Below are 14,651 nucleotides of genomic sequence, written 5' to 3'. Positions count from 1 at the left end.
GAGATCAGGATTTTCTGGGACTGGTTGCATACTATCGGAGATTTATCAGTTATTTCTCCAAGAGTGTCGTCCCTCTCACCAGTTTGACCCAAAAGGGTGTTGCGTTTACTTGGGATCCCGATCAGCAGACCTCATTTGAGACCCTTCGCCAGAGATTTTGCGAGGCTCCCGTGTAGGCCCTTCCGGAGGGAATGAAGGATTTTGTGGTTTATTACGATGCATCTATTACGGAAGTGGGTGCGATACTGATGCAAAGAGGGCATGTGATAGCATACACATCGAGGCAATTGAAGCCTGATGAGATGACATATCCTACCAACGATCTTGAGTTAGGGCAGTGGTGTTTGCCCTCGAGATCTGGCATCTATATTTGTATTGGGTTCGGTATACCATATACACGGACCATAAGAGTTTAAAGTATCTGATGGATTAGCCTAACCTTAACATGAGACAGAGGAGATGGTTGGATGTGGTGAAGGACTACGACAACGAGATCCTGTATCATCCGGGCAAGGCTAATGTGGTAGCCGACGCCCTAAGTCGTAGAGCAGATAGTACCCCGATCCGAGACGTGTATATAAGGATGACAATGATGACTCTAGTCTTAGACATCATTCGATATGCCTAGGTGGAGTCCATCAGACCGGAGAACCGCAAGAGGGAGCGGGTGATTGGGAAGGTGTCCGATTTTGTGATGGACAGTAGAGGACTTTTGACCTTCCGAGGAAGGATTTGGGTGCCCTATACGGGCATAGCTCAACATACGCTGATGGATGAGGCGCATAGATCGAGATTCTCTATCCACCTCGGGGCGACTAAGATGTATTTGGACCAGAAGAGGGATTATTGGGGGCCCTGCATGAAGAGAGATGTTACATGGGTAGTCGAGAGGTGGTTGACCTGTCATCGGGTTAAGGCCAATCACCAGCGTCCTCATGGCAAGTTGCAGTCACTGGAGGTTCCCCAGTGGAAATGAAAACAAATTTCTATGGATTTTATCACCAAGTTGCTGAGGACCACGTGGGGTGTCGACACGATTTGGGTGATTGTGGACCGGTTGATGAAAAGCGCTAACTTTCTTGCTATCAGTGAGAGCTCTGCTTCTAAGAGCCTGGCAGAGATATATGTGTGAGAGGTGGTAGCTCGGCATGGGTTGCCCATATTTATAGTGTCCGATCGGGATGTACGTTATACTTCCAGGTTCTAGAATAATTTTCATGAGGAATTCGGAACACAATTGCATTATAGAACAACCTACCGCCCACAGACAGACGGACAGAGTGAGCAGATGATTCAGACGCTCGAGGACATGCTTCGAGCATGTGTTATGGACTTCGGTGGAAGTTGGCACACATACCTACCCTTGGCTGAGTTTTCTTACAACAAGAACCACCATTCCAGTATCGGCATGCCCCCGTTTGAGCTTATTTATGGGAGGAGGTGTTGAACCCCCATCTGTTGGGGAGAGGTAGGCTAGTGATTGATGGGTGACGTTGAGATAGTGCTCAAGACGATTGAGCAGATTTAGCAGGTCAGACAGAGACTACTTACGGTTTAGAGTTGCAAGAAGAGTTATGCAGACAAGCGACGATCCGAACTTGAGTTTTAGGTTGGAGATCTCGTTCTCCTGAAGGTATCCCCATGGAAAGGGGTAATACGGTTCAGGAAGTGGGGCAAGTTGGGGCCCTGATACATCGGTCCTTTCAGGTTGACCGATAGAGTGGGTAAGGTAGCTTACCGTTTGGAGCTAGCTGCGGAGTTGAGTCAAATCCATAACACCTTCCATGTATCTCAGTTGAGGAAGTGTGTGGCCGATGTGACAGTAGTGGTACCACTGGAAGATATTCAGGTGGATGCGAGCCTGAATTATATCGAGAGACTAATCACGATTAAGGATCGGAAGGTAAAGGTTTTGAGGAACAAAGAGGTGCCCCTGGTTCAGTTTCAGTGGCAACATCGGAATGGGTCCGAGATGACTTGGGAGGCGGAGTCCGATATGCAGGAGCAGCATCCGGAGCTATTCGAGGAGCATGACTTCGGGGGAGAAGTCTGATTCTAGTGGGGGAGAATTGTTACATCCCAAGTCCATGTATATCCTATAAAACCCTGATCTTGAGCTGTTGTTCATTGTTGGCCTTTAATTGTTAAAAGGGAGGTGAATGAGTACGCGGGGCATACTTGGGTGTACGCCTAGCATACTCGAATACGTGTTTGTAATGCGGAGGCCACCTAGTACGCTAGGCGTACCAGTGGGAACGTTGGGCGTACTAGGCACAGGATGAAACCCCAATTGTGGACAAGCTACCTATTTAAAAGATATGATGGCCTCATTTCTGGCCACCATTCCTAGACACTAAATCTTCTAAACCCTAAATCTTCGTCCTTGTTGCTAGAAAGTTCATTTAGGAGCTTGTGAGTACATCTTTTTGATCTTGAGGTGGAGAAAGAGCTTGGAGGAGAAAGAGTGAGAGCCCAGGAGTTTGGATCTGAGCTTAGTTGCGTGAAAGGCTTCTTTAAAAGGTATAAAGCTTCAGGCTTTATTATCCTTTGCTTCGGTTCATTCATTTGGTGTATTTATTTTTTTTGTCCCAAAAGCTGGAGACTTTATGAGTAAATGAGCTCTAGACACCTTGATCTACCCCTTTTCAGTGTATATTATGAATTCGAGTTATAAAAATCCAATCTTGGACATTAAGAGTAGGCCATGCATGATATATGAGCTTCATAAGAAAAGGGGTTGTGTGTTTTGAGTGTTTGTGACCTAACCATCCATGCAAAGGCTTAAAGTCACTGATTTTATGGACTAAGAGACATTAGGGAGTTTAGATCCGAGATATGAGCCTATGGCTTAACCGATTAAGACCAAAAATGAGAGGAGTGTGAAACAGGGGCGTATGTTGGGCATAATCCCAGTACGCGCGGCGTAGGGGTCGAGCCTCCCTTATGCCTTCATGGCAGCCGAGTACGCGCAACGTAGAGATCGAGTGCACACAGTGTACTCCCTGCTGTTGACTTTTGTTGACTTTTAGGGTTTGGTCAAATTATTGACTGTTAAGCCTACAGAGAGGTAAAATGGTCTTTTCACCCTTCTGTGAGTATTGAAGGGTTAGTCTAGTTCTTGAGAGCCAATATTAATTACGGATAATTATTATGTGATAGGCTGAGGCTAGATCGGGGGGTAGAGTTCGAGATTCTGAGTTCGAGGTTTTTATTTGCTAGCTTACGAGGTGAGTCTTCTCACTATACTTACATTGACATGTAACTTATGTGTGACCATAAGGTCTTATGTGTATGTGTTGTGTTTTGAGATATCCTATTATTTGTTTTGTGATATGCTTACTGTGTATTATATTGAGATGCTGAGTTGAGGGACCGGAGGGTGCATCAGAGATGTGGGGCCAGAGGGTCCCACTAAGACACATTGACCGGAGGGTCTTATTGAGTATAGCCTCGAGTGGCTGTTGTGCTGAGTGTGGTATTTAGGGGAACTCATTAAGCTTTATGCTTACCGTGTTATGGGTTATGTGTTTTAGGTAGATCCGAGGATCGCGGCAAGGCACCGACATCATTGTACACACTAGCGGGAGAGTGTTTTTATGATTTTGGGATTGTGTTTTTATTTGTTGACATTTGAGATATTTGTGATTTGGAGAATTATGAAATGAGTTTTAATTGTGTTTAAAAATGAAAATTTTGTTTGGAAATTTACGTTGTTACAGTACCATAGGATGTTCCAGTATACAAAACATGTATCAGAGCCTAGGGTTGGTTTTCAATTATACTTGATGCAATTGCTGAAAATATTGATTTTATGGCTATCTGGACTGTGGAATCACCGAGTCCACTGATGGACTCACAGAGTCCATGAAGAAATTCATCCTACTCATCGATTAGGTTCATACACTCGATGAGTAGGAGGCCCAAAGTGCAGATTTTCGACTTTTAAGGCTGGAATTGGACTATAATCATTACCCTAAGCTGTTTTTGAACTTATAAACCTGTTTTTGATGTGGTAATGATCATTCTGATATAATTCAAAAGATAATTTTCAATAGATTCATGTTTTGTATTAGTTTAATGGTTAGGCTAATTACATGAAAATTGTTTGATTTGAATTATCTTGTTGATATGAGTTTAATCTAGATCGTAGTTTTTCTTGACATGCTTGTTAGTTGAAATTATTTTCTTAATGTTTTTTTAATGGATTCCATAACTTGTCCTCAGATTACGGAAAACCAATAGGTTTTTGTGTTAAATCCTCATTAAAGCCATAGGTTACACAACTTGATGAGTCATTTTCTCACAAATAGTTTTATGTACTCCATAACTTGTCCCCATAACTTGTCCTCAAGTTATAAATGTTCAAGAGTCTCTTCACTAAAGTCATTAAAACCAATATTAAACTCATATGTTATGGATTCCAAAAGTTTTATGAATTGTTCAAAAATTTCCCTCAAGTTTTGGAATTTGTAAAGTTTCCCCCCATGAAAACTTTAATTCCAAATTAAACCTTAGAATTTTAAAACTTAAATTCAACCCTTATACTATTATAATATTATAGGTTTAATATATATATATATGTATATATATATATATATACATATATATATATATATATATACATACATATATATATATATATATATATATGTATATGTATATGTATAAGAGTAAGTCAGTCTTACAGTTAGTAGGCCTCATTCACAAAGCCGATCTATAAGGGGGGTATAAGATTACTGCCTATAAAATGGCAGTTTAATAGGTACGCACTCTCACCCACCGTTTCCTTTACTAGCGGAGGGTCGTTAGTCGAACGCGTTTGACAGGACATTAATTCTCTTTTCAATAAAAGTATAGTGATAAATATAAAGTAACTAAACTTTATTAAATGCCCAATCTTAGTTACTTTAGGATAATGTGAATTTGGTGCTAACCCATGAAATTACAGTTTGTACCATACCAAGTCATTGGTGGATCGTGTGTGGGTCCAACACACTAACATGGATTAGTAAGAGTGGAAAAGGGTGACTTAGTGTTTATCATAGCTCATTGGAGCGTGTAGGGTAACCGACACATTGTTTAGGTGATAAATATTAAGGGTATCAAGTTAATTTGCATGGTTATTCACACCGTGTTTGTGATCCTCGACAACCATGTCACAAAATTGAGAGGGCACAATCGAAATTTAAACATGACATTGAAAAGTTCAATGAATCTCAAAAGATATAGGAGTTTCAAACCAATTAAAACCCAATACCCTATTAGGTTTTCATGGTGGAAATTGGTGAATCGCCGTTTGCCCACATTCAAATATTTTTTAACTTGGATTATGACATCCCTTTTCCAAGTTATGAAATATTGTGTTGGATCCTAGCCTTAATATTTCAGATTGGGTGTTATATTAAGGACTTAGATCAACTAACATGAATTTCTCCCGTTGTAGACGTCTGGTTCAGACCACTATGATCATCCCAAATCTCTTGGAACAAGCTTTCCTAATGAAGATGATGTCCCGTGATTGGATCATGGAAATCATACTTCTCTTCCTCCACCTCTTCCAATTATTCTCCTAATTCACAGGTTCTTGAAAAGTTCAAGGTCACTCAATCCCTACTGGCAAGTAATGTCTATATGGGCTAACATCTTGGAGATGAAGTCACATTTTGACAAGTTGAGAAAGTTAGGTGTCGAAGTCTTGAGGTAGCTGGCTGTTGACTTGGTTATTCAGTCACTCCTTAATGACAGATCATGACATGACCCTTATTGATCTTACATATTTGCTTGCTGCTGCTGAATCAGAAATGATTTAGGTTACTGGTAAAGCGAATTTGATTGGAAGATCTACTCCCTAAACTTCCATGGACGTTGACAATGGAAACATTGGAAGCCCAAAAAAGTCTTCTTTTCCCAATGAAAAGGGATCAGCCACAGTGAACCCTGTTGACCAAATGGTAAAGAGAAAGGGTAAGTCTGCGATAGTCTCGTGTACCATTACTAAAGAGTCCATTGCAAAATGAAGGGGAATTGGTTGCGAAGCTGCCCGATTTTGCTGAAAGTCCATAAGGATGGTAAAAGTCAACAAATTTGATTATGCTTCAGGTAAATCCATTATCTGACTTTACTAAGTTCCTATTTGGAGATTCTTATTACATGATGTGACTAGGTCACATTTTGATGTTTTGTATAATCGAAGAAAGGAAGCTCAAAGGAAGAGTAAGCTAATTCTAATCATGAAGAGATGAATTTCAATCGTATCATCTGAATATTAGGATATTGAGTTGCTACTTAAGAGTTTAGATAATAACATGTTTTTCATATGCATTTTCATTGTAAGGACATGTTTTTCCGCAAGTTTTAAACAAAAGAATATTTTTGATTTTATTTATTTTTAAGTATCCTTACAATGGGATTTGTGAAAATTGTTGTTTATATGATTCCATTGATAGTAATATTGGAAAATGGATTTGATTCTTTCATTTGTGGTAATGTCATAATTTAGCAAATAAGGAAAGATTTTCATCACCCAAGTTTCAGTTGGATAGAAACTTGGAATTATGCAACTTGTATTGTATGATGAATGAGAATTTTCATCTTTAAGAAATTAAGTCTAATTCCTTGTTCATATGTATATGTGAGTCAAGCGACGGACTAGGAGATCAAGTACACTTTGTTGTGCGCTGATAAGGTCCACCACAAAGATAGATTAGACTATTTGTCATGATTTACTATATTTTAGTAAATATGGTAATACTTACAAGTTTAAGTATAATTCTGAAACATTGGAAAAGTTTCAATGTATGATAGAACGAATGAGAAGAATCAAATTAGACAGAAAGATAAAAGTTTCTCAAATCTGAAAAGATGGGAGAGTACTTTAGTATCGTGTTTTATGATTATCTTAGTGATTATGAAATCATATCACAATTGATCCTATAAGGACATCATAGTGCATTTGCTTGACTAAGAAGAGGAATCGTGAATTGTTGAAATGGTTGAATAGAAAGATAAATCATACTTCGTTCCAAAAACAAGTCTTAGAGTCATACTCCAAGATTGTAACTTGAGTTACATAATCTTAAGAACATTTATAACACTTGTTAAATGTAGAGTAAAATGTTTTCTTACTCTTGTGCATTTGAAATTCGTAAGTTGTGATGTTTTGGATAAAATTTTGACCAAATAAGGACAAATGTGTGAAGTGTTTGTCTTGATAAGAATCCACACTAACTCTGGAATATTTGCTTTGTCAAGGAATGGTTCTTGACAAGAGAATCTTATAAGTCAAGAGGTCAGTGGGAGTTTTAAAGATCTTGAAAAGTTTCAATAACTAATCAAGGGTATTGGTTATCACCAGCACACGAGTTGAGGTTTGTAACCTGTCGTGTTGACATATTCTTTCTTATGTTCCCATTCCAGTGTAAGTTGACTACACATGCGAGTTCTATGAGTTCTCAACTGTTTGCATAACTACTTGGAAGCAATGGTAGGCCCTTGTGCTGCCAGGTGGCAATAAGTTAAGATTGAACAAGTTTAGTCTATATGAGTTTGGATTTGTCACTAACCTTGTCTTGCGATTATGGTTTTGACAAATTCACATGGATACGAACACATACACCATAAAGTCTAATTGTCATAAGGTTTCTCTCTGATTCATGAAAAAGATGGTGAGGAAACGCTTTCACTGAGTGGATTTTAAGTAGATAGCAATTATGATATTTGAATTCTCAAAGTCGTTAGTGGAGTGTGTGTGGTTAACCGACACACTAACATGGGCTTGTGAGAAATGGCAAAGGTATAAACAAATGAGACTATGATTAAGGCATCCCTTTTCATACTTCTAAAACTTATTTAGACACACATATGAGCCATATAAGGAAACGAGTACGATTTTGATAAAGTCTTATCAAAGCATCTCGTATCAGAAATCTGAACTTTGGTAAGAAAGTCAATAAAGTATTGATTTCTTGAAGTCCACCTGATTTCTGGATACATGTCAAAGCTAGTGGGAGCATAATTGTTTTGTTAATAATTATCATGTTAGTCAGAGCATGATAAATATGATAAGTGTTGCAAGTTAGCAATGTTAATTATAGAAAACAAAATTTTCAATTGGGAAAATTTGAAATTATACTTCATTTCAATTCTAAAAGATTAGATTAAGATTTTAATCATCATTAGTCAAGGATATATATATATATATATATATATATATATATATATATATATATATATATATATATATATATATATGAATTTTATGTTGTAATGGTTCCACATAAGGAAATTCTATATATATCGCGTTCTAAAAATTCGATTATGTTTACAATATCCCTCTTTATAGTCCGAATTGTGAGAACATGGCAAATAAAAAATTATTATGGCAAAAGACTGGTCAAGTATCATGTCTTTATGTGAGACATTATGAACTGTATCCCATATGCTTCAGGTATAGGATCGATTACATATTCTATAATATTTCTAAGTGTTCTAAATTTTCCAAATGCCTAGGCTATTAAGATGGAAAAAAGGACCAGAACTGTATATGACTAAAATGATTAAGCAATTGTCGAGGACAATGGAGGTTTACCAAGGATTGGTTGCTCACGGATAATTGGAAGTATAATGTTAATTTTGGAAGGACCATATTGACATATTCTGAAATGAGGCAACTCTTGTTCAGAAGTGATAGTCAAAACGGGAATGTGGAAATGTTTCCATAGGTGGAAGTTATTCATTAAATTTGTGTAAGAGTAGAAAGCTTAATGCAAGAAGGATGTTCAAAGGAATGTACTTTGAATTTGGGACTTTGTTTCCATGCAATTGCTCTCTATTGGAATACTTTGTAAATGTATGTTGCCAAGTCTTTATGACTTTTGTGCATAGCCATTACAAGAGGATCAATGCATATAAGTTTAGAATCTAACGGATTTCAGTAAATGGCAAAGAATATTGTATTCTTACATTTTTGGTAAGGATTTAGGATTGTGAAATTAGAATCATTGGAATTATTTTCAATTGATATATTCCATAAAGTAAGGATCATAGACAAACATAGTGTGCATACGTGGAGTATGGCATAACTATTGTTTGGACAAACATAGTGTGCATGCTTGGAGCTAGGGATGACTATTGTTTTGATTCAAGTATAAAGTTGATTATTCGAAACATTATACAATGAATAAAGAGTAATAAACATGATGTTTAAATAAAAGGAGTTTTATTTACTCTCAAAAGTGGTTGGAGCCATATAGGATTAGTATTATTCTTGTGTTTCACTTTGCGTGTTTTGACTTTCTGAATAACTAGGTTTTTCAAACTCTCCACAGTCAATCATACGTTGGAAGTAGGTATGAATCAAGACTGTCATGAATTGGGCTTTTAGATGTCTAAAGTGTTTAGACATAGAAAAAGTTGCTGCAATATTCATGAGTGCTCCTGGAATGATATTCGAGTATTGGATTAAACCCACACTCATTTGAACCGCTTCATGGATTTTATGACGAGTGATCATGAGGAGATAATATATTATATTCTTCAGACCTAGAGATATGATTTTTTACTACGAGTTGGTTATACAATGATTGTATGAAAACGTATCAGTAACTTGATGTTATAAAATGTGACTTTGTGTATGATTCAACAAGTAGTTAGTACAAGCATATGAGTCAAAGTTTATCTGTTCCTTTTACCCTTAGAGGGATAAAAGAGATATTTATGGGCCCCTCGATGATTTAGTGATGAAAAACGTACGTGTTCGGTCGAGCCTAGACTGATTTGATCTGTTCAATTAGTCAGTCGTCATAAATCGGAAATTGGGAAACAAAAAATGGACAGGTAGAATAATTATAATCCATGTCTCATTCCATATGATATCTAGAATGAAGGAATATATGATCCCTTATCTAATGGACGTGTCATTGACTAGGTCAGAGTTCGATAACGGCTTTTAAGAGCTACTATTGCTAGTCAGGTTTTGGGGTCATACTTGCAATAATAGTTTTAGACTTATCCAAGTGGGAGATTGTTGGATTAGATGTCTAAGCCCATAACTATTATTGGTATGTACTTAACCCGAGAGTAGCATGGTCCATTTGGGTTGTATATCATCAGGACAATTTGTTAGGATGGATTCTTGAGAGAAGGTTATATATGATTTGTTAATATATTATAAGTTATAATATATTAATATGAATTCGTATGTTTTAATTAGTATTGATCAAAAATTAATTTGGAACTAATTTAGTGATCAAAAGAGAGTAATTAAATCTATGGAGACTAAGTACGGTAATTAGTTATATTTATATGTGTCGGGCTTATGATCCATGTTGGTTCAAGCTTGTATATGCACACATAAAGAGTTGGGCTACATGAACCATGGATAATAATGCCCATGGGTATGGATTTGGGTTATCCCCATGACTCTTGGAATTCATCACATATATATACATGTATCATCACCTAAAACCGCCACCCCTTTATGTATATGCATGCTCTTGGAGTTCATGAAGGTTTTAGGGCGCATGAAATTCTCTCTTAAGTTATACCTTTGTTCATGATGTGTTGTGACTTCATTTGAGGCTTCCACACTATTAGGGCTAAGCTTTTAAGGCCAAATACATCAAGACTTCAAGCTACATAAAAGGTATGTTACCCTAACTAGTATCTTATATTGGTTATGTCAAATGCATGCTAGTTATAGGTTTAATGCCTTGGAAACCATTTGAATGTATAATTTGTGAGAACATAGATCCAAGGTAATTAGGGTTATATGCGCACCATAGGATGATGTAGTATACAAAACCCATCATAATGGACTGAAGGGACTCGACGAGTTGCATGGCCAACTCGGTGAGTCTGATGAAGATTGTTGTGTAAGGACATATGCACGGACTCAGCGAGTCAACTTAGGTTTTCCTGACATTTTTACATGCTTGGACTCAGCGAGTTGCAGGGAAACTCGATGATTCAGTGCGGAGTTTTCACGGCTACTCGAGTTCTGGAAGGACTTGACAAGTCAGTGACTGCACTTGACGAGTCGGGTCAACATGGATTGTTGACCTTGATCGTTGACTTTAACTTTGACCAAGGATTGACAATTTGACTTCTGGGGCATTTTGGGATGTTGGAATTTTATGAGTATGGTTCTATGGTGAATATAAGTAGAGGAGTTTGTGGCGGTGATCCATGAGTTTGAGCTTATCTTTCGAGTCGATAGTTGAGAGGTTAGTTATCCTTATTATACTCAAGGGTTTAAGGCACCAAGGCTGGCCCTTTTCGGATTGTTATCCTGATATGTTATGTTGTTTTGATCTGTTAGATTGGTATACTGGTAGATTGGATGATATATGTTGTTATAATCCGTTTAATCAGTATCCTGGTAGATAGGATGATATATGTTGTTATGATCTGTTAGATCGATATCCTGATAGATAGGATGCTATATGCTGTTATGATCTGTTAGATCGGTATCCTAGTGGTTAGGATGATATATGTTGTTATAATCCGTTTGATCAGTATCCTGGTAGATGGGATGTTATATGATGTTATGATCCATTAGATCAGTATCCTGGTAGATAGGATGTTATATGTTGCTATGATATGTTAGATCAATACTCTGGTAGATAGGATGTTGTTATGCTGTCATGATCTGTTAGATCGGTTTGCCTGACTATAGACCATTATATGTTATATGTGCACATGTTTGCTTGGCGGTTGAGGATTATATAATTTGTGCGAAATCCATAGACCTGGGCATTCCAACGTATTGGTTGTAGCCTGTGAGTATTCCATCTTGAAGATGATTGGACTCATAGTATGTGGGGATTCCAACCTGTTGGTTGTGGGCCTGGGGTATTCCATCCTAATGGATGATTGGACTCGTAGTATGTCGGCATTCCAACCGGATGGTTGAGGGTCTGCGTTATTCCATTCGGATGGATGATTGGACCCATAGTATGTTGTTTGTCATTATATGTGTATTGTTGTGTGTATTGGTATTTTGGGGGTAACTCAATAAGCTTTTGGGCTTACAGTTTCAGTTTATTGTTTCAGGTTCAGTGGATGGTCGCAGGAAGGCGAATGTCTTACCGTACACTTCCTCCATTGATGATTATGATTTCTGGGAACTCTGATGTTCAACTATTTTGAAAACAAATTGTAATTACTAAAATGCGGAAAAATTGTTAACAAGAAAATAGCAATGACAATTGAAAAATAAATTGTTTGGAATCATAAAAAGACCAACGATTATCATTATAATTTATAGAATTAAAAACAAAGTTTATAAAATATTAAGAAAAAACCTCTGAATGAATTCCTAAAACATGAACTGGTTCCCCAGTAACATCAACGATAATGCTCCAAGAAAGCACCAAAACCATGCACAAGAAGAATTGCAGGACCTTTACTTCCCACAATGGCATACTAAAAAAAACAAGAAAATCCCATGAGTGATTTAAAATGAAATTCAACTATATTAGATAACAATTACACTTCCAGTACCTAATAGAATATCTTTTGGTTGAATCAAGTTGACTTCTTGATGCTAAAAGACTATACCACTACAAAAAAAAGTCACAATTTTGGAATAAGATTCATCAAGATAGAGGGCGATTTTGGAAAAAGCACACCTCTGTTGAGAGAACATGATCAACTGCTGCATCAACGGTGGCAATTGAGTCCCCAAAGGCTGACACAAATCCACCATTTCTGTCTTTTTAATATTTTAGAGTCTCATAAGACATGCTTCAATTATCTGTATTAACCTGTCAAAAATCAAGATTACAAATCCAAATCCAATAACTCCCATGCTTCAATTATCTGTAATAACAAGTCAAAAAAGTACCAAATGAATCTCCTTCATGGACATAAGACATGTGTTTCAATTTAAACTTTTATATTTGATAAAAGCATCACCATTTACATTTACTGCATATGATCAATCTACTAAAACAAAAATAGGAGAACTTAGTGTCCATATTTTAAAATAACTAATAACAAAGTAGAGCATATGGCCAATGTGAATAAGCCAATTGGCCAAGGCAACTAAAGAAAGAACATACTGAATTTGTGTTGCTGCTCTTCTTGGTTTCACATTTCTATTCAATATTCTTTTCACCATTACTCTCATGTATTTAATAGGTAAGTTTCCATGAATACTCCAAAAGTCGACTGATATTTACATTTTGCACTAAGTAACCCTCATGATTCTCTTATTGACTAACTAGCCCCTCAAAATCCACAAGCAATTATCTCGAAGGAAGAAGCTGCAACCATAGCAGGTGAAGATACCAACCAAGAACAAACACCACATCATGCTGCAAGAAATCAAGGGACTTCTATTGCTAATGGAGTTGCTAAGAAAGGCATGGTGCTTCATTTTACTCCATACACCATGTCGTTTGAAAATGTGAACTACTTTGTTCACATGCCTGCTGTAAGTTCAATTCTTTTAATTTCTTATTATGGGATTTAACTACAAACTATAAGAACTTAACAATTTTTTGTTGATTAAACAAGAAATGAGAGAACAAGGGGTAACTGAAAACAGATTGCATTTACATAGTTATATAACAGGTGCATTTAGGCCTAGAGTTTTAACTGCATTGATGGGAGTACGTGGAAAAACTACATTAATGGATGTTTTAGCAGGAAGAAAAACATGTGGTTATATCAAAGGAGATATAAGAATATCAGGATTCCCAAAAGTACAAGAAACATTTGCAAGAATCTCTGGATTTTGTGAACAAACTGACATCCATTCTCCCATAATCACTGTTCATGAATCCTTAATCTACTCCGCTTTCCTCCGTCTCGTAAAAGAAATTAGTAAGGTAGACAAAATGGTATTTAACATTTCACAACATATACATATAAATTAAACCTTAACTTACATTAATGGGAAGTTTAATTTTTATGTTTTAAAGTTTTGTACGTGAAGCGATGGAGTTGGTTGAACTCGACAATATTAAGAATGAAATGGTGGGACGTCCAAGAGTTATTGGATTATCAACAGAACAAAGAAAGAGGCTTAAATTGCAGTTGAAGTTGTTGAAAATCCTTCAATTATTTTCATGGATGAACCGACTTCTAGACTTGATGCAAGAGCACTGCCATTGTTATGAGAGCTGTAAGAAACACAGTGGACAAAGGAAGAACTGTTGTTTCCACCATTCATCAACCTAGTATTGATAGCTTTGAATCGTTTGATGAGTGGTTGTTGTTGAAAAGAGGTTGAAAAGTTATCTATGCGGGACCTTTAGGCAAACATTCTCAAAGCATCATTGATTACTTTTAGGTATTTATCTCACATTCATACTTTATAATACTTTTAAGGCATTCTAGATTCACAATTTTTTTTAAAACAATCTGATCCTAGACGACTAGTCAAATCTCAACACTTTCGGAGTCAAAAAAAGTTTATATCCTTTGAAAAAAGTGAGGTTACAGATGATGTTGATATATCATAATGATGCTTTTGTCCAGAAAGCTTCATATAATCTCATGATAAGATTACTAATAAAAACAGATTTATTTGGAAAATTGAATCTAGATACCAATTCTTGTAGTTCAATCATCTTTTGCTCGAGTCCTTTTGTTGCATATAAATAGATAAGGTAGCCAAAAGTGGTCTCGTTTGGGTGAATACCTAG

At 36.8% G+C, this 14,651-nt stretch overlaps 1 protein-coding gene across 1 annotated transcript; it reads left to right on the top strand.

Moving 5' to 3' along the window:
* Positions 1–13,520: 13,520 nt before the first annotated feature.
* Positions 13,521–14,296, top strand: LOC111881013 (ABC transporter G family member 36). The gene is given in 4 exon segments (XM_042898499.1): positions 13,521–13,846; positions 13,926–14,029; positions 14,032–14,106; positions 14,109–14,296. Coding segments are annotated over 4 exon segments (693 nt in total).
* The last annotated feature ends 355 nt before the right edge of the window (positions 14,297–14,651 follow it).

Source organism: Lactuca sativa, chromosome 9 (assembly GCF_002870075.4).
Source record: "Lactuca sativa cultivar Salinas chromosome 9, Lsat_Salinas_v11, whole genome shotgun sequence".
Lineage (NCBI taxonomy): Eukaryota > Viridiplantae > Streptophyta > Magnoliopsida > Asterales > Asteraceae > Lactuca > Lactuca sativa.
Note: the sequence above shows the minus strand (reverse complement) of the source record. Positions and strands in the feature narration are given on the sequence as shown.